The sequence below is a fragment of the Cryptosporidium parvum genome, chromosome 5 (assembly GCF_000165345.1).
Source record: "Cryptosporidium parvum Iowa II chromosome 5, whole genome shotgun sequence".
Taxonomy (NCBI): Eukaryota; Apicomplexa; class Conoidasida; order Eucoccidiorida; family Cryptosporidiidae; genus Cryptosporidium; species Cryptosporidium parvum.
The window spans coordinates 403,027-423,233 of NC_006984.1; the positions used below are offsets into that span (position 1 = coordinate 403,027).

Sequence of the window (20,207 nt, forward strand, 5' to 3'; positions counted from 1 at the left end):
CCTTGAAATCTTTACATTGCGACTTTAAGACTAAAAAACCATAAGCTTGTGCGTGATCTCCTAGAACAACACAAATGAACAACTTATCAATGGCAATGAATTTCAGATCCAAGATGAATATAAGTTATTCAGTCTTTGACTCAAAGAGTGCAAACCCATATAATATAAATTTGTCAGAAACTGTTAGTTCTTTATTAATACTGTCTTTCAGTACTATGTCTTCTGCTGTTTCCAGGATAGGTACCACTAGCTCCAGAACAAGTAGTAACACCAACAATGTTTACGGAGTCCTTTCGTAACAAATTACAATCTGAAAGCCCAGAAATTGAAGGTGCACGATATTTGTTCCCAAAAGCGCCAGCAGTTGAAGATGCTATCGAGCCGGTCCGCCTACGATTCCAACATCCAGATGTTGCCGTTCCTGTTCCAGGCTCAATAACAGACCCAGTAGACAATACAGAATTATTCCTTTTATATCCATCACTTCCCCATATAACGCTATTTAGCGAGCCGAAGCTTGCAATTTCATGTCTTGGCGGGTGTACTTCATACATGCGGTTATGTGCCTCAGTTGAACACCTCCAGAATTTTCCCTTTATACCGGATTCATATCTTATTCTACAAACTTCAAATTCAAGAGCCCTCCAGTCAATATGATGCCCAGTTCGATGTCTAACCTCAATAGCTTTTTTTAAGTGAGCTTGTATGGCACCAGTCCAAAGACCTCTATCCATTGAACTGTCGCAGACATGAAAAACGATCGACTTTTGCACATCTTCAAATTCTATAGAGAATCTTCTTTTATTATGAGAAAGATCCATCTGTGCCCTAAACAAAATGAGGTTTACACTTCCTCTTGATGCATTTATACCGAAAAGACGATATGAAGATTCCGAATCAAACCAATACAAATGGCATTCATGCACTACAACATATCTCTTTTGCCATCTAATTGGTGGTACACTAAATTGTCTATCTGACTTTTTATATAAGTATCCTAAAAGATTAATAATAAGAAAATCCTCTTATAGTGTTACAACTTACCAAAAATCGGAGGAACTACATTCAACTGTAGTTTGTTATGAATGTCGCAAACAACCAAGGTTCCTCTAACAAAACGAAGGGATAAATCATCATCAGATAAGTCAGGGTCAGGTCTACTTGTTTCAGATGCTCCAATAAGTTCGTACATCGCCCTTCTAGCATTAGTTGTATATTGTGGTATATAGCTGTTGTTAGTATCTGAGAAAGGATCAATCATTTCCCTATTATTATTTGAATACCAATGTTTGCATCCATCTTGAAATGTATTAATTTTATAGGACTGATCATTGCTATTATAACTATATAGGCCACTACTATTTAACCTGCATGGGTCCCTTTCCAACAGTGAACATAATAGTTGGTTTGCCTGATAAACATTCATCTTTTTATTTACTAATGGTTGGCTGCTTTTTTTCTCGATTTGATAGCTAGAATTATTTTTAATATTCGAGGAAGATTTTCTACAATGCAAATATTCAGAATTATTCTCGTCCTTTCCGTAATTACTATTTCTGTCCTTTTGATTATATCGATTCTCTATACCCTTATTTGGAAGGTTTTGAACGTACGAAATGCTGAATCTTCTTCTACTCATGTTTTCAGAATTTCCTATAGCGGTATCATTTTTGTTCTGATGGAGTGTATCAATAGAAGAATGTAAATCTACATTTAATTTATTTGATTCTTCTCTGCCTGAATACTGTTTCTCTTTTTGAACATAGTTAAACTCTTTTCCTAATGATTCACCTCCTTTCGAATTCCTTTTTAAAGAGTTATTATAGCACACATCTCTTGTGATTTCAAGCATAGACCTACTCAAATACTTTGAATCCAACGGGTCTGAATGTGTTAAGAAAGGAGTTAAATTGCCCAATGACCCATCATAAGATGATGAAAGTCCACCAGATGATCTCCTTGAAAAGCTCATTGAAAACTTAAATATTTACCAAATCGATAAAAAATCATCAAAACTATTCATAATAAGATGGGTATTTGCTGATAGATTTAATTTTTCCCATGAAAATTCATATATGATCTGTTTTTAAATTATTTATTTCTATCCCACTTAATAACACACTTTTTGCCAAGTCCCAATTATTTTAGATTCCCGTATTCGGAAGGCCGCGCGCGCGCTTTTGTGGGCGCCGGCTTGTACTTATTTTTACAGATGAGGAAATGACAGATTGTGTAAAAGAAATTAATTGTCCCAATAATATTTTGAGACATCTAAGCTAGATATTATTCAAAATAGTTTTCTGAAATTTTAACTGTGTACGAATTTTACCATCCGAAACCCGAGAACCAGCTAGATTCTTGCCCTCCTGATGGGGTAGGAGGGGGAGCAGGTGGGGTAGGTTCAGATTGCCCACCTAGCCACCCCCCAAACCATGAAGAATCCTCTGCAGTTTGTGGGGTCGGACTTGGTGTTGGATTTGAAGGATTTGGAATTTGAAGATTGTTTGTACTAGGATTATTTTGCGTTGGGTTTTCTGTTATGGTTGGGGTAGGAGGAGGAGCGGGAGTTGTTTCGGATGCCCCAAACCAACCACTAAACCACGAGGACTCCTCTGCAGGAGGTGGAGGTGAAGGTGGAGGTGGACTTGAAGCCAAATTTTCCTTAGCATCTGTAGGAACTTTTGTTGGCTCTGGGTTTATTGTAGCTGTTGGAGTTGGAGGAGGAGCAGGGGTTGTTTCAGATGCCCCAAACCAACCACTAAACCATGAAGACTCCTCTGCAGGTGGCTGAGGCTGAGGTTGAGGTTGAGATGTAGGTTGAATCTGAGATGATTGGGGTATAGGTGGACTCGAAGGGGTAGAATCTTTCTTAGGAGCTTCTTTAGGATTTTTTCTGGGCTTTGGATTTGCTGTTGCAGTTGGAGTTGGGGGAGGAGCAGGGGTTGTTTCAGATGCCCCAAACCAACCACTAAACCATGAAGACTCCTCTGCAGGTGGCTGAGGTTGAGGTGGAGTTGAACTTTCCTTGGGAATATCTGTAGGAGTTTTCGTTGGCTCTGGATTTATTGTAGCTGTTGGAGTTGGAGGAGGAGCAGGGGTTGTTTCAGATGCCCCAAACCAACCACTAAACCATGAAGACTCCTCTGCAGGTGGCTGAGGTTGAGGTGGAGTTGAACTTTCCTTGGGAATATCTGTAGGAGTTTTCGTTGGCTCTGGATTTATTGTAGCTGTTGGAGTTGGAGGAGGAGCAGGGGTTGTTTCAGATGCCCCAAACCAACCACTAAACCATGAAGACTCTTCTACAGTTGGTTGAGTAGGCTCAGGAGCAGGGGAAATTTTGATGGAAGGAAGCTCATTTATGGGTTTTACAGTAGCTATATTTTGTTGATTCACTTTGCTTTTTACGGAACTTTTTTTTTTTGCTCCAACATTTTTCATTGCAGGTCTTTCTTTTAAATCGTTTACTTTTGCTGGTTCCGTGGTTCCACCAAACCAACTACTAAACCAAGATGACTCTTCTACAGGTGCTGGAGTAGGAGGAGGCGGAGGTGGTTGTTCATTTTCTTGTCCAAACCCATTCTCTACTATGGTTTGAGTGTTTGCTGAATTATCTATAGGCTCTAAAGGGGGAGGAGGCGACCACTTTGGTTTATCTTTCGGTCTTAAAGTTGGGGTTGGTGGAGGAGGAGGAGGAGGAGAGCTTTCTGCTCCAATCCCGAACCAACCAGTAAACCAGGAAGTTTCTTGCGCAGGAACAGCTGAGGAAGATGTTTGAGGTGAATTTTCATGTTCTCTGTTGCCTTCGTTATTAGCTTTTGGAGGTAGTTTGTTTGAAGCCTTCCTCTTTAATTTTTGCTGATTATTTTTAGTTATATTTTTTTGTGTTGTCTTTGCTGTTTTAATCTTTGCTTTTGGATTTTCTGGAGTAGTTGAATATCCAAACCAGCCCCAAAATGAGCTTTCCTGTTCGTTTGTTTCGCATTCCGCCTCTGGTACTGGTCCTTCATCTTTGTTGTAGTTTTCCTCTATTTCCTTTTCTATTTCCAGGTTGTTTTTTTGTGTTGATACATCCTGATCTGAAAAATCAATGAAGCTATTTAAATCTATGCTTTCGTCGTCATTCGAAGTTGCTTTAGTGGCTCTTGCATCCGACTTTGAGCTATTATAATATTTTGTATTGTTTGACTTATTATCAACATAATAACCTTGAGCAAGAGGTGGAGGAGGGGAATTTGCTTGTTTTGCTTTTGGCGAAGAATTGCTATTGACAGCTGATTTTTTAATTTGAATCTGATCGTAATTTGCAACTTTTTTATCTAAAGTTTCTTGATTAAAAGTATTATCTTTTTCGATTGGACTAATGTCTTCTTGAATTTCATTAGCAGATGAATTATTTCCAAACCAGCTTGAAAACCAGGAGCTGCTTTGATTTTTTGTATCTGACTGCTGTTTTGATGACTTTAAAATCGTTTTCTTTACCATTTTCAAACTTCCTTGTCGATTTGGATCAAAATTTTCTGCACTATTGTTTGTCTTAGAAATATTTGGGATACTTCTTCTTCCTTTGGCAATTCTTTGCCCATTCTTTGAACATCTCCTCGTAGTTTGAGTGTTAATTATTCTATCAAATTCATCTTTCCTAATTTTGTCAAGATCTAGTTTCATTCGCATCATATTTCTATGTATTATTGCTCTTTCTAAGCCATTAGATGGAAGCCTCAAGATTTCGTAAAGTCTGCTCACCTTTCTATTTTCTGTGTATTTATTTGTCTCTAACTCTGAAAAATCAATATTTTTTTCTTGTTCATTGTTATTAGAACATGGTAAATTTTCTTTGATTTTTTGAGGCTTAGTTTTACTAGCCTCTATATTTTGTGACAAGAGCTTGTTTGTATCTAATAATATATCCTTTAATATTGAGATATCATTTGGTTCAATTGAAAGATTGCAATTCTGAGCATTAGAACTCATATCTTGCCTTGGAACTCTATCTATCACGCCATATTCTCTCAAAATTGTTTCTATTTGATCTTTTAACAATGCGAAATCATTTGAACAATATATATTATTACTGTTGCTATTCGCTTTTTCCGAATTTTGTTCATATTTCATATTTTTTGAAAAAGTATTGTTTGCCTCGTTTCTTTCATTTTTTAATTCCATTTTTTTTGATTTGCTTCTATGACATTTTTTGTAGTGTTTATATTTGTCTTTATGTTTACTCATGTGATTATGCTTGCAACTGGATTTTCTATGTTTCTTTTCCAATTTTGATGACTTTAAACCACTATAATGATAATGCTTGTGGTAATGTTTTGGATAGTTGTTACAAGAATTCAATTTTTCCGTAATGTTAATCATCCTGGCGTCATTTTGTTTCATTTTTCTTAACTTATTTTCTTCACTGATAATATGCATTGTAATTGGATCGATTATTTTGTCATGAGCATTGTGCTTACTACAAATATGGCAAGAACAGCTTGACCCTGAGTTATAATTTTCTGAATTGAAGATATTAGTGTAATTCTTAAGAAGTTTAAAATAATTTCTTCTAGTTCTATTTTTCATATAAATATCTTCGTACATATTAATGGTGCTTGTACCTATTTCGCTTTCTAACTCAACACGCTTATTCGTAGCAAATTTTTTGGTTTCTAAAGTCTTCACTGGGTGGATTTGATGTTCTGATTTTAATACATTTTCCATTAAATTTATTTTTAATGCTTTATTTGTGGTATTCACTATTTCTTCATTTTTTGGGCTTCTAATCGAAATGTTATTTAGGTCAAGTACATTATGAATATTTCTGTTTGCAATCTTTTTCCTTGATATCCTTCTAACAAGTTTTTTAGAATTCTTATTTTCCATCTTTAGTATATTTGAAGAAAATTTTCTATATGATTGATCGTTTTGTTCTATTGAAGAAAAGTCAGATGAAAGTAATTTCTCAATAGCAACCAGCTTTCTGTTTCCACAATTATTTACTTCACCTTGGCTTGATTGTTCTTTACTTAGAAAATTACCATGCTGATCTAATTTTGTTTTTATTAAGAGGCCTGAGTTTTTCCTGGCTAAACTATTTCTTTCTTCAAAAGGTTTTAATTCAAATTCCGCTGATTGCTTTCTTTGAGCTTTGTAATCTAAATCTTTACATTCTTTGTTGTTTTCCTGATTCGTACTTCCAAATATTTCACACAACCTGTTTAAAACACCTCTAAATTGCGAAAATTGAATTTGTTTGTCTTCAACTTTTACAATATTTGTTTCACTCCTAATTAAATTACTGGTTGAATTGATTTGATGAGCACTACTATAAATTTTATATTGTAATTTTGGAACTGTTAAATGGCACCTCAAAAGCATCCTCTTTTTTTGGCTTAATAGAGGTTTTTGAATTTTATCTCCTTTAAAAGATAAACTTGAGTCTGATAACTTGATTAATTCATTTTCATTTTGCTTGCTTTGATTATGTACAACTTCAGAGCTTATACAATCTTCCAGAGTGATTATTTTTTTTAAACTAGCTTTGGAAACAAGTGTTTTGTTATCTACTTCAATAGAACTTTTCACTTGGAAATTACTATTTTTTGGAGAACTAAAATTTTTCAAATTGTTTTCTTCCTTGAAATCTCTATTTGCTATATCTTCATTTGAAGTTTTTTTAACTTGATTTTCTCTTTTTTTGTTAGAAAGTATTTTTGTCTTGTCCTTCATTATTTCACTCCATTTCCCTTTCAGTATATCTTTGCTTTCACTTTTTCTTTGAATGCCATTATCTTTTAAATCTGTGTTAGATAATTGATTTGCACATTTTTGACTATCTATTGGCATACTTATTTCACTTTTAATATTTGCATTTGAAATATCTGCACCACTAGCTGCCTTCATCTTATTTATTTTCTTTTGTGAATCTTTTTTAGTATTAATGGCTAATTCTCCTTTCAGGAGAGGTATGCTTTTATTCATACTATTTGATTTGCTCTCATTAGATATTAAACTGTTATCTACTTTGATTGTTAAAGGAGAAACTTGTTTATTAAGCTGGTCAGGATATTTTTTTATAAACCTGTTTGAGTTATCTATATCATTTTTTTGAATTACCTCCACATGTTCCGTATTTGTTTGTCTGTTTTCTATTATGTCGAGCTTTATATCTTCATTTACCTTTTTTTTATTTGGAGATCCTTGAGATATTATATTTTCCTCAGGGTTTAATTTTACAGGAATACCAATTTTATCTTCTTTAAATTCGTTGTTATTTCCGGATTTTAATTCAGAAACAGTTCTTGGGTGTTTATTCTGCTCGTTTACTTTTGACTTAGCAATAAATAATAATTTTAACTCATCATGAATATTCATTTCTTTTAAATTGTCTTGATTGTGTACAGGCATTTTCTGTAAAATTTTAGAACTTTCATTAAAATCATTGTTTTTAATTAACTCGACTTTCGGCTTTATTTCATTCAAATCTGGTATTTTTTTATTGATTATAGAGTTATTTTTTTGTATTTCAACCTCTTTTGTTTCAGTTTTATTATTAAAATTCTTATCGGTTTCTAATACTTCATATCTAGGTAAGGTTTCAGATTTATCTTTATTATTTTGTTTCAAGTCTATTAGTGCTTTACTTGAAACTTCTTTTTTGTCTTTACTCTCAATGGTCGGTATTTTGTCTATATTAGATTGATTTTCTTCCATTTTTAATTTCATAAGATTTTCTCTTTCTTGCACTTTAAACTTTAGCTCTTCCTGAAAATCTATATCATTTCTAATTCCTTGATTTTCAATTTGTAATTTAAGATCTCCGGGAAAAACTGTTGGTCTCTCTTCCATATGAGTAGTTTTATTGAGTTCATTCATTGATTTATTTTCTAATTTTGAAGAATCATTAACTTCGAACTCAATTTCAATATTTTTATTCAAGGCTTTTGGTTCCTCTGAATGGACTTTATCTTCCACTTTCAATCCAAAACTTTGATCTTTTCCTTCAAGCTGTTTTTTATCGTTGTGATCTTTATCTATTTTTATTCCTAAATCTTGTTCACAATCTGACTCTGCTTTCGAGATTTTTTGCTCTGCTGCATCTAATACTTCTTCATGATACTTTTTCTCATTTTTTTTAATGTCCACATTATTTTCGGGATTTGATTCCAAATAACCTGTTGTTCTTCTATCTTTAGATTCTTTTTCAACATTCTCCCGTTCATTATCTTCTTTTTCTAGATTATCCCCTATATTATTCATTTTAGTTGGTTTGTTTGCTTCCAATAATTCATTAGTTTTATTATTTTCAGCTTGAAAATTCTCCATAGTGCTTATTTTCTTGTTACTCTTTGCTGTTTTTGTATCCATTGCTATATTTTCTATATCATGTTTTTCATCCTTAATTTCATCTCTTTCTTGAGTTTTTTGATCTTTTGATTCGTTGCAAATTTGCTCACTATTTAATAAGACTTCGTTTATGCTTGTATCATTCTTTTGCTCTACTTTACCTTGATTGTTTAACTTTAGCTTTTCAATATCTTTTTTGTCCACTGGTTCCAATTTATTCTCTTGCTCCTTTTTGTATAATAATTGAATATCGGCCTTATTTTCTCTTTCTGTATTAATATTGTTCTCATCCTTCAAAACTTTTATATCACTTGAACAATCTTCTATAGTTAGCTTATAATTTTCCTTCAATTCCTCATCTAACTTATTACAAATTTTGTGGTTTGAAGAAGCAATTACATCATTTTGATTTTCTTCCATACAACTTTCAAAACAAACTCTTGTTTCACCCGTTTTTTCACCCCCCTCTGAATTATCGTTCTTTGAATACTTAATCTCTGGAACTTTTATGTTAGTAGTACTGTCTTGAGTATTGTCCATTTCTTGTTTATTTATTGAAATTAAATTAGAGTTATTTAATTCAGTTTTAGAAATAGGTTTAATATCCTTTACTTCTTTATTAGTTAAATCCTGACTTGCATTTTCACATTTACTATTTAAACTAACCTCTTGAGTGGGGTTTATCCTTTCAAGTTCAGTTTCTTTTTCAAACTCCTGACTCTTAATGTTTTTGCCTTTTAGCATTATGCTTTTATTTAGTGTTACCTTCTTACTAAAAGCAGGTTTACTTTCCTTGGAAACTAAACTGTGTTTCAAACTTATTAGTTTGGAGCCAGTTCTTTCCAAATTTTTATCTTCTGCACCAATATTAGTTGAACTTAATTTGGGAATCGTATTTTTTAACTTTATTTTTTGGTTATTTTCATCATAACTTAAATCAGATCGATGAGTACTGCTTTTAATGGTTAACGAACTTTCTTCTTCTTCATGTGACTTAATAAGAGATTGTAGTGTTGACTTTACTTTATCCATTATTTTTTTTGAAGATTTATTTTTTCTACGTATTGAAGAAATTTCAGGGTTATTACTCCCTTTTTCAATTAAGTCAATTTTTTTTCCAGTTCCTGGAATTACGAAATTGTACCTTAACTTATCATTAAAATAATCTTCTATATTCATTAAGCTGTTAGAATGATTAACCTTCTTTTCTTCATCTGAATCCCAATCAACCGAAACCAGACTAAAACAATGCTTTCCTAACATTCTATTTTTTATTTGGTTAATAGATATGTCTTGATAATTTGTTGATATTGATTTATCAATACCTAACTCTGGTTCTTGAGGTATGGACAAATTATTCGAAAAAACACTTGAGCGATTACTAGAAGATGAGCCTAAACTATCATTGTTAAATAACTCATTTATCCTTTGTGCTGAATTATCATCTTTGAATCTTTCCTTGACCTTGTTAAGTTCTAGTAGCGGAAGGACAACCTCACCATTGACAATGCTAATATTGCTGTTACTCATCTATTGTTTTCTCCATTAATTTAAATATATACTATTTCTTTTCAATTAAAAAAATATTATTTCCATCATAAATCTTTAGAAAAGAATTCACCTATTTCCCTCCAATATGTCAAACTATGACATAAAACCTCAAAAACAAAAATATAAACTAAATATAAGATGTTCAAATGGGAATGGATGCAATTCCTTTAAAACACTTTATGTTTAAATTAAATATTAAATGATATTAATTATTTCAAAATATTTACTACTTACCTAAACCCACTCCAAACACACATGCACCTTTAATTTCCGCATGTTACCGCCAACTCATCAAATTTAATTCTGATCAAAAAATTATCCTTTTTTTTTTTATCATATTAAACGTATAAAATCATTATTAATAGAAAATTTAAGCATATAATATTGTTTTTTGTACAATTTGTGAGCGTTTTCTTGCCAGATTTACCAAGATAAAAGAAATCATGCATTATATTTCAAAGTAATTTTAGATCTTGATCAGCCGAAATTTAAAACCATTTAGCAAAAAATCTTTGCTAAAAATAACTAAAGTAATTCATGGCAATTGAAAATATATATTTTTCAAGAGTATAAAGTTGTGCTTTGCGTATCAACTTGTATTACAGAAACAAGTAATGTTTAGATATGTTTAAATAATCTATTAATGATTTCATTCATATTTAAAAATAAACAATTTGTTAAAATTGTTATTATTGCGCTGCTTCCTTGCCTAAATGCACTTTTTTGGTTGTTTTTCATTTCAAATGGCTGGCTTGCAATGTATAGCATGCATTTTATATGCATGTTTTTTATCCCAACTTTTTTTTATGGTCTTCAATATCTTACGAGCAATTTAAGCGATGCTCGAGAGTATGGAAAAAATTTTGACATACTCAAGTGCATATGTGTTTGTATCTTTACATCATTCTTTGGGACTACATGTCTTTTTTTAGTATCAGAGCTTTCAAAGATTATTCCAACATTTGATCTTTTAAATATTGAAGAAATCAAAAATGGGTTATTAAAAGAAGGGATAATTAAAGATCCAACAAATAAAATTGGTTTTTCTACGTGGTTTTCGAGCATCTACTTTTCAATAGTTAATCCAATTATAGAAGAACTTTTTTGGAGGTCATTTGTTTATAAAGAATTAATAATCTCATTAGGAGTTAGAAATGAAACCAACCCACAATCAAGGTTTAACATTAATGAGATTGGGGCACATTATTCAGACTTTTTGATAGCAAGAGATCATAGCAGTAACTTATTTGAAAGTTATGATGTTGAAAGTGGACAAATTGGCTACAAAGTAAATACTGAGCTTGCGAGCATTATTTGCTCAGTATTATATTCGCTTTATCATTTTTTTGTGCTAATACGCTTTTCCTCCATCCACTGTTCAATATTATCAACAATCTCCTTAGCAATTATAGGTCGGGCACTACTTTATGTAAATAGAAAATTCCACACTATATACTCTGTTTATATTCACATCGGGATGGACATTTCAATAGTAATATTCCTATTACTATCTCTAAAATGAGAAAAAACTAGAACTTAAAGAATTAAGATAAAAAGAAAAACTTAATCGATACTATCCTACACGCCACGAACTTATCTGATTCTTGCGATGGGTTTTCTGAAGTTGGCTCCTGCAAAGGAACAGTTATTGCCAAGCTCTTCTTCGATACGCATTAGTTGGTTGTACTTAGCAACGCGCTCACTTCTACAAGGCGCGCCAGTTTTAAGTTGGCCTGTACCTAGGCCAACAGTTAAATCTGCGATAAATGTATCTTCTGTCTCTCCAGATCTGTGTGAAACTTGAATACCCCAGCCAAACGATCTTGCGAGGTCAAATGCTGCGATTGCTTCTGTAACAGTGCCGATCTGGTTGACCTTTAATAGCAAAGCGTTGCATGCGCCTTTCTCCTTTCCGATCCTGAGACGGCTCATATTAGTAACAAATAAATCATCTCCCATAATTTGAACTTTCTCACCAACTTGGCTTGTCAATGAAGCATATGCTTCATAATCATCCTGATCAAATGGATCCTCAATGCTTGCGATATCATACTTTGAACAAATGTTCTTCCACATCTCCGTTAGCTCTTGGCTCGAAAGATAATTATTAGAGTCTTTGCACTTGAAGTTTAGATCATAGCACTTCTTATCCTCAACAAAAAATTCAGAAGCTGCAGGATCTAAAGAGATTTTAATCTTGCCTGAATATCCACAGATGTTTATTGCCTCTGTAATCAAGTCGAGTGCTTCCTCTGGAGTAGCAATATCTGGAGCAAACCCACCCTCATCACCAATATTTGTAGCTCCTAATCCATACTTTTTCTTGATAACTGATTTCAAGGTGTGATATACCTCGGCGCCATATCTAAGTGCCTCCTTGAAATTTGGTGCGCCTACTGGGAAAATCATGAACTCTTGAGGAGCAAGAGCATTACCTGCATGCTTTCCTCCATTCAAAACATTAAATGACGGAACAGGCATAACGAAGTTATTAGTATCATTTCCTGCCAATTCAGCGATATACTTGTATAATGGAACGCCTCTTGCTGCTGCTCCTGCTCTGGCCAATGCGAAGGAAACTGCCGTTGTCGCATTAGCACCGAGCTTTGACTTTGTGAAACCATACTCATTCTTTGAACCATCCAACTGTTCTGTCATCATGGTATCGAGCTCTGTTTGATGTGTTGGGTCTTTACCAATCAATGCAGGAGCAATTATTTTATTTACATTTTCAACAGCTTTTTGCACACCTTTACCGAGATATCTCTTCTCATCACCATCACGTAATTCCTTGGCTTCATAGATACCTGTTGAGGCACCAGAGGGGCAACATGCTCTGAATACTCCTTGCTCTGTTGTAATTTCTGCTTCTACAGTTGGATTTCCTCTGGAATCCAAAATTTCACGTGCTTTTACTGACAATATAGAAGGCATGGCTAAACTTCAATACAAAAATCTCAAATAAATTTGGAAAATAACTATAATAAAATATTTTATTATTTCTTAACTGAAACAATGAAAATAATTTCGCAGTATCTATATCTATAACCTCGGGCATGCTGTGTACGAATTAGAGTTTGGTGTGCAGGCGCCTGATCGTTTAAATCCTTTGAATTGCCACTAATTCATATTCCCGCCCTTAGAGAATCTAAACCACTTACTTGAATATAAGAGAAAAAAAGTGCAACAAAAAAAAACAAAAGTTATGACGCAATATAGAACTAAGTGTGTGTGAAAAGCTGTCCCGTGAGATATAGAATCTACCGAATTTCAGTATATTTAGTTTCCCCATATCTAGTAGTCGTGTTGGTATACAGTTGGTCTAATCATTTGTCTCCCTATTTGCCCAATCCATTCTTCTTTTTCAATTGGGTTTTCAGCTATTAAAAAGAAGACTCTGTTTGGGGTGTCAACCCTAAATGAATTTTCTTTATTTGTATCTTCATCAGCGGATCTGACAGTTAGACATTCGGAGAGCATTAATGACTCAGTAGGAGTGGAAAGGCTTCTTTGATCTTTAAAGCTTGCGAGGTAGTTCCTTGTTAATACGAACCATCTTCTACGCCAATCTTTTAGAAATCGACTTTGTTTGTAAAGCCACCCTTGCTTAACAATCTCGTCTTGCCTAATGGAAATCTGTGGGCTTCCCAGAAACATGTGCGGTAGCTAATTAAAGGTAATGTGATTTACTTTAAAAAACTATTAGAAATTGATTGTCGTAATACTGCTTGAAAAAAATACTTATAAAAATTAAGCGAGTTAATATCTACTTTAAGGAGTGTTTACGATAAAAGTCACTACTTTCTCGATAACTTTACTCACAAATAATTTAACCAATGTTATCCTAGTATAAATAATTTTACATTTATGCAAATAGGCGCCACTAACAATATAATCCTTAATTTGGCGGTATATTTTGAGGATCAGAAAAAGAGATTAAAAGGATAATTTAGCATGCTTATTCTAAATATTTTCAAATAAATAGCTCACTGCTGTGTTTCTTCTGGCTCAATAACAGTTAATTCAGGCAATGTTTCCTCCTCATTTACCTCTTGTTTTTTATCATCGATATAATCCATTTCAAAGTTGTCATTAATGACGTTTTCTGAAAATTCTTCGTCAGCTTGCTGTATCTCAACTATTTCTGTAATATTCTCAATACTCTCACCTTCTTTTATCAGCCCATCATTAGGGTTAACCGTAACTTCACCATATTGTATTTCAGTCTCTTCCTGAACATTCTCAATTTGATAAGGTTCCAGTATGTTACTTGACTGGTCAATGTAAATCACCTGATTACCGTCAGCATCAAATTCTACATTATTACTATAAGTCTCATCGTAATAATAAATTGTTTCGAATTGATCTGCTTCATCACATATATATACATTATCGATATTAGAAACTTCCAAATCAAATTTTTCCGCATCTATATGAATTTCATTACTCAATTGTCTTTGTATAGCGAAAGATTTTGGATCAGGGCTTTCCTTTGAGTAATAATATATGTCATATTCACTTTCTGTTTCGTATTCATCAATTTCTGGTTCATATTCCTCGCTACTTTCACTTTCCTCACTACTTTCTTCATGATCCATGAAAAGACGTTTATTGTATTCATTTACAAAAATAGGATAAAATGGATTTGAGTAAAAGTCCTCTAAGAGCTTTGAATGCTTTTCTCTTATCCAATCAGGAGCATTAATTGGCTGCTTATATTTATCATTCGCGTGATTTTTAACCTCGTCAATAATATCAAGTCTTTCCTTATTTAATATTAGCTTTTCAAAAGAAGAAAGTAAATTGTTCTCAATATTTGAATTTAAATCTGTTATGTTATCAAGTGCGCTTTTGCTTTTCAAATTATTGGAGTTGTTTAATTCAGAGGAAAGTTTAATTACGTTTGCGAGATGTGATAGTGCTAAGTTCCTAGTTAAATCAATATTTTTTTGTTCTTGGCTCTTATTCATTGGCATTATTAAGTGGTTAAGTCTTTCATCAGGAATAAAACTCAAAGTATCGTTAATATTATTGAGAATTTCTTTGGTACTTAGGTCTTCACCCAAAATATTAGCATTGTTTTTTATTTTAGTGATATTGTCTGCAGAGAAAAAGCCTTTTTTTGCTTTATTTAATTTATCTTTATCTGTTTGAGACAGGTGCTTAGATTCTGTATCAGCAGCTATTTTTAGCTCGCGTAATGTAACAACTCCGTTTATTCTGGAGTAAGCTCCTAATTTTGATGATCCGTTGATCATCTCACTCTTAAGATTTGAACATTTTGTCCAAATATAAAGGAATTTCTTAATTGCAGATATGTGGTTATGTTGTACAATACACGCCAACTTGTAACAAGAAAGTATATTCTTAAACATTGAAATAATATGTGTAGCAACATCTTCGTTGTTAACGATACTCTTTTTCCAAAACATTTCGTCTTTCTTCGAAATTGCATTCTTTGATAATTGAGAAAATCCATATTTAATTCTTTTTAAAACTATATGTTTGATAATAGAAGCTCCAGCAAAGATTTCTGAACCTATCCTTCCTTTTAATTCTATCCTTGCCTGGTATTGCAGCAGCCGGAAGGCATACAATTGATTTCTTTTTATTACATCTCTAAATAGATTGTCTAATTTCCCAGCACCACTACCGATTTCAAGAGACGACTTTACAGCCCTAGTTAATTGATCGCGCGTAAGTCTTGCATTATCTCTTTCCATTTCTCTTAATTTCAGTTTTTCATCCTTCATTTTTACTTCTTCTTGGAGGTCTCTAATATATTTTTGAAATGCAAGAGCATTCTCACCTGAAATGCCCTCTTCAGAAATCTCCAATCTGTTTATTAATTTAGGCTTAATATATTTTTTTTTAATATCTCCATCATCTATATTAGGTGCAAAAGAATGTTGATTTTCATGTAGAGGTTTTTCATCAATTACTTTATTATTGTATAAACTATTTTTTTTCTCTTCTTGTTCAAACTGAGTTAAACCATCTTCAAAATTTATCTTATCTTTGTTTTTATCCAATGATAATAAAAAAAGATTTTTTAAATATCCTTGGCTAAACTTTGTTAAATCAGCATTGTATAACCCCATAATTGTCTCATCTCGAACCTTTTCTACCCGTTCATTTTCTCTTTCTTGCGATATAATTAACGCCATTTTATTCAATCCATGGCTTTTTAGCCACGATAGTGTTTCCATTGGCTGCAATTCCCTAATGTCAAATTTCTCATGAGACCGTCTATTACTATATAGATCATCACTGCTCAAAGTATCAGAACTTTCAATACTTTCGTCAGATAAGCTTTCTTTACTTGAATATAAATCATCGCTTCCGGAATCTAATTCAACTTGTTTATTTAAAATTGAACTTGAATTTTCTTGACTATTACCTAAAATTGTATTGTTTATCTTTGGAGTGGGATTCTCTTTCTGAGAAAGTTGCTTAATTAACTTTTCATCCTCTACATCTGTTAAGCCATCATACTTCTCTTTCAAATCTGTTTCGTACCTATTCACTTCAACATCCTCACTTATTGTCAAATTCTTTTTTGATCTCACAGATTTCAAAGAATAAGTCCTTTCCGTATTTTTTTCTGAATTATTTTTAGATAAACTTTCTTCCATATTTTTCACCCATTAATTAAAATTCTTGCTAACATTGAATATCTAGTAATATTTCAAGTGAATCAAGCTTCCAGGTTTTCCAACCGTTTATAACAGCTAAATCTTCGTACCCAAGTTCAATTTCGTCCTTTGAAACCTTATTCTTCACACAAATTCCTTTTATATTTATTAAATGATTTTGTATTCTTACACACAATGACTGGATGTCAATTTCTGATGTCGCGCGCTCAATGCAAAACCACCATCCCCATTGTGTAAAAAAGTACTTTAAATTGAATCCGACAACTGAAGAAAAGATAATTATCCACATAGCCATCTTTTGTTGATTACTATGTGTTTGAACTAATTCTTCATCAACTTCTGAAAGCTGATCATATACTTGGAAAACTGTCTTTAATGTGTTCCATCCAAATAAATTAATTAAAATCAAATAATTACAAAATGCAATCCCATGGTTTGCCATCCATTTTTCTCTGAAACCCCGTTCCATATTTTCTGGAGATTTACTTTCGGAATTCATATCAATTAGGTATTCTACTGCAAGATTAATTTGATCTTTGATATAGCTAATGTTAAAAGGATACAATCTGGGATGTAATTTATAATATGAATACATTGTAAATAGATTAACAGTAACTTCCTCCGTTCCATTAAATGTCCAATAACTAGATTGCCTATTATGTCCTATTTCATGATATATTCCCCAGTTCCCTTCATCTTTCAGCGTTTTTAAGTCGAGTATCCCACCTGAATTGATCTGCTCTTCAACTATATCTAAGTGAGTAGCTATTGGATAACCTAAAAATAAGAATTTATTAATCAATCAAAAAAAATAGAAACTTACCACTATGCATATATCCATCTGAAATTTGTATATCGCAAACAATTCTTTCCTTAGTCCATTTATAATTAAAGTAAAGCTCATTTTGAGTATCAATAACTTTATCCCAAAACTCAAGTAAATCGTCAACAATTAAGCAGTCTATACTATACAAAATTCTGCTTGGGATCGTAAGGATTATTTTCTTTCCATGCAGTTCGGTCCAAGCAGGTAATAAATTAGAGAACTTTCTGTTTGCCTCTGAAAAAATTCTTGCCCATAAATGTTTATCCGTAATTACTGTTCTATTATCAAATGAGCAAGTATCAAGCTGCAACTTATCAATTGTATAAATGGGAGTTGTTACCACTTCTTTTCCAATTAATGGTATGAACTTAATAAATCCTATTAAACTCCCATGCGATTCATTACTGTTTGGCCTTTTTAATGATCCTTTTGTATTTGTATGGTCATAATTTGGAATATATTCGAAATACACAATTCCTTCGCATGGGGACTCGATAGTTATATAATTTGTCTCAGAGATACTCCAATTATAAATTTTTTTTATTAACGGAACCCTTCTCATTATTTTTTCTTCTTTATATCTGAGAAAATCACTGTGACTGCCAACGTGTAACATTGATTTAATTGGCGTTAAAGAATATTTGTTTATGGGAATAAATTCAGCTTTTAAAAAACTTTTGTGTTTAATGTAAACTCCAGTATTTTGCCACTCAAATGGAATATCATAAACTGGGCAATGCAATTCATTTCTTGATAAATTTAATTCCGCATGCTCTTCTCTCCACCAAAAATTCGTTATATTACTTTCTATTTTCCAAAATTGATTCATACTGATCCAATCATCAAAATCATTGAAAGTGTACTTATCACCTTCTAAATCACAAATTTCATGAATTTTATCCTCTTTTAATCTTGAACAAGCAATTGCCATATACAAGATATTAATTTTTTCCTCCATATTGAAAGGAGGTTTCAAATTCAAATAATTCCTTTTTTTTAGTAGTTGAGCTATTAAATTAAGAATTTTATTTTGCTCGTTTGTTTTTATATCCATATTTAGGTGGCATTCAATATCTTTTGTCATAATAAAATATTCATCAAGATTTAATTTAATGTCGTTTTCTGTACCATTCATTGAATTCAATAACTTTTTCCAATAGTAAATTGAGCTTGAAAAATAATTTGATTGATTTTTGGAGTTTACAGAATTTACTTCATTGCAAAAATATTCGTTTGTAAAAATCATTCCCATCTCTTTATTAATATCATTCGAAATTGAATTGGAATTTACTTTTCCACCGCTGATATATTCCCATCCCCATGGGCATAATCCGATAATAAGCAACCCACCTGAACAAATATAATTCTTGAGTATTTTTGAAGATAATTTTATCTCATTTACCGTATTTTTTTTTTCTTTGTTTCCATTAATTACTAAAATATTTAGTTCATCATTAGAAACGCTTTTTTCAATGCTTTCTAATTCAACATATTCGAAAAATGAGCCTTTAAAATAATCAAAATTGTTTTTGCTAATACCATTAATAAATTCTGATGACTCTAAGTTAGAAAATCCTAAAAACCCAATACATTTATCTTTTTTTGTTTCTCCTTTGAATTTATGGAAGTTCTCTAAAATAATATTTAATATTTGATGTCCATTTTTATCAATCAAAAAACTTTCATGAGAGAACGATAAAATCGCCCCTTCCCCATATAAAGTTATTCCAGAGCACCAACCAAAGCTACCCTGGTTATGATTTTTCCCCCAAAATAGTCCAAAAGTTTTTTCCCCAAAGCAATGTATTTGCCCAGGTGTCCCATTTATTTCTATTTTATTCAACCCTTTTAAAAGGTGATCTCTTATTAAACATGTATTAAGTTCAATTAAGCGACTTCTTAAACTAAAGTTAATAGATTCATTCTGAGATTCATTAATATTAATGATATGATGGTCATCGCTTTTTAAACGAAGCATAAATAATTGGTTACTAATGTATGCACTATTTATATATATACTCAAAATTATGCTATATTGCATATAATCATTAATAATAATCTCAAAATTGTTAGTCTCTTCCCATTGTGAATTATCTTCGGAAAAATTCACAAGTTCCTCTAATTCCAAATTTAATCTGCACAATTTTAAATTCCGAATAAAATCTACATTTTTGCACGTATATACTTTAAAGTGACTTTTTGTAAGTGTAGTATGATGCTTCTTATTTGGAACACAAACATCAAATTCACTGTAGTCAGATCCATTACTCGGTATCAAAAACCACACCTTAGGAGATATTTCCATTTTAAGGAACTGTGGATTTTTGGAAGAAATGAAAATAATATCGAAATATCCACAAATTAATGGGGAGCCATAAAAATTTCAAAAACGAATATTGATTAAAAATATGTTAATTACTAGCAAATATACAATTTATCAAACAAATGAAAAATAATTTAAGATTTCTATAAGAAAATTTGTTGCAAGGTTTTGACTCAAATACCTTTTATGAATCCCGCAGTAAAACTGAAGTTCGAGAAATAATCGAGTAAATATTTACCAAATTATCTAATCTCTAAAAAGGCAGCCTTAAGGACCTTGCAGATGAATAGTATAATCAAGTAGTAGTACACTCCTGGATTATACTACAAACAAATAGAATTTGTTAATAATCTCGTTTTATCGTAGTGTCTGGCCAATATAAATGTATTATAGATTACAGGATATCTATGAAAATTCCATGGCATGAACTGAAATCTTATTTATATTGAAATTCGCTACGAACAGAAAGAGTAATTGTTTTCCTAGAGCAATCATCCTCGTCTATAATATTTAGGGGTAA

At 32.1% G+C, this 20,207-nt stretch overlaps 8 protein-coding genes across 8 annotated transcripts; 1 reads left to right on the top strand and 7 right to left on the bottom strand.

Annotated features, from left to right (window-relative positions):
• Nucleotides 1-194: 194 nt before the first annotated feature.
• cgd5_1920 (pleckstrin homology (PH) domain containing protein) lies at nucleotides 195-821 on the bottom strand (the record flags this gene model as incomplete). Its single annotated transcript, XM_626134.1, has 1 exon — nucleotides 195-821. One exon carries the CDS (start codon nucleotides 819-821, stop codon nucleotides 195-197), a length of 627 nt encoding a protein of 208 aa, XP_626134.1.
• A 212-nt stretch (nucleotides 822-1,033) lies between these two features.
• Nucleotides 1,034-1,972, bottom strand: cgd5_1930 (hypothetical protein; the record flags this gene model as incomplete). The annotated part of the gene is made up of 1 exon (XM_626135.1): nucleotides 1,034-1,972. One exon carries the CDS (start codon nucleotides 1,970-1,972, stop codon nucleotides 1,034-1,036), a length of 939 nt encoding a protein of 312 aa, XP_626135.1.
• Nucleotides 1,973-2,325: 353 nt separating this feature from the next.
• Nucleotides 2,326-9,861, bottom strand: cgd5_1940 (large low complexity protein with predicted coiled coil regions; the record flags this gene model as incomplete). Its single annotated transcript, XM_626136.1, has 1 exon — nucleotides 2,326-9,861. One exon carries the CDS (start codon nucleotides 9,859-9,861, stop codon nucleotides 2,326-2,328), a length of 7,536 nt encoding a protein of 2,511 aa, XP_626136.1.
• Nucleotides 9,862-10,525: 664 nt separating this feature from the next.
• Nucleotides 10,526-11,404, top strand: cgd5_1950 (hypothetical protein with 5 transmembrane domains; the record flags this gene model as incomplete). The annotated part of the gene is made up of 1 exon (XM_626137.1): nucleotides 10,526-11,404. One exon carries the CDS (start codon nucleotides 10,526-10,528, stop codon nucleotides 11,402-11,404), a length of 879 nt encoding a protein of 292 aa, XP_626137.1.
• A 71-nt stretch (nucleotides 11,405-11,475) lies between these two features.
• cgd5_1960 (enolase (2-phosphoglycerate dehydratase)) lies at nucleotides 11,476-12,825 on the bottom strand (the record flags this gene model as incomplete). Its single annotated transcript, XM_626138.1, has 1 exon — nucleotides 11,476-12,825. A coding segment is annotated over one exon (1,350 nt), but the record flags the coding sequence as incomplete, so codon positions are not given.
• Nucleotides 12,826-13,176: 351 nt separating this feature from the next.
• cgd5_1970 (AtPH1 like protein with a pleckstrin homology (PH) domain) lies at nucleotides 13,177-13,548 on the bottom strand (the record flags this gene model as incomplete). Its single annotated transcript, XM_626139.1, has 1 exon — nucleotides 13,177-13,548. A coding segment is annotated over one exon (372 nt), but the record flags the coding sequence as incomplete, so codon positions are not given.
• Nucleotides 13,549-13,868: 320 nt separating this feature from the next.
• On the bottom strand, nucleotides 13,869-16,517 carry cgd5_1980 (hypothetical protein; the record flags this gene model as incomplete). The annotated part of the gene is made up of 1 exon (XM_626140.1): nucleotides 13,869-16,517. The coding sequence occupies one exon, from the start codon at nucleotides 16,515-16,517 to the stop codon at nucleotides 13,869-13,871; it is 2,649 nt and encodes an 882-aa protein (XP_626140.1).
• Nucleotides 16,518-16,545: 28 nt separating this feature from the next.
• Nucleotides 16,546-19,669, bottom strand: cgd5_1990 (hypothetical protein; the record flags this gene model as incomplete). Its single annotated transcript, XM_001388233.1, has 2 exons — nucleotides 16,546-17,315; nucleotides 17,362-19,669. 2 exons carry the CDS (start codon nucleotides 19,667-19,669, stop codon nucleotides 16,546-16,548), a joined length of 3,078 nt encoding a protein of 1,025 aa, XP_001388270.1.
• Between the last annotated feature and the right edge of the window lie 538 nt (nucleotides 19,670-20,207).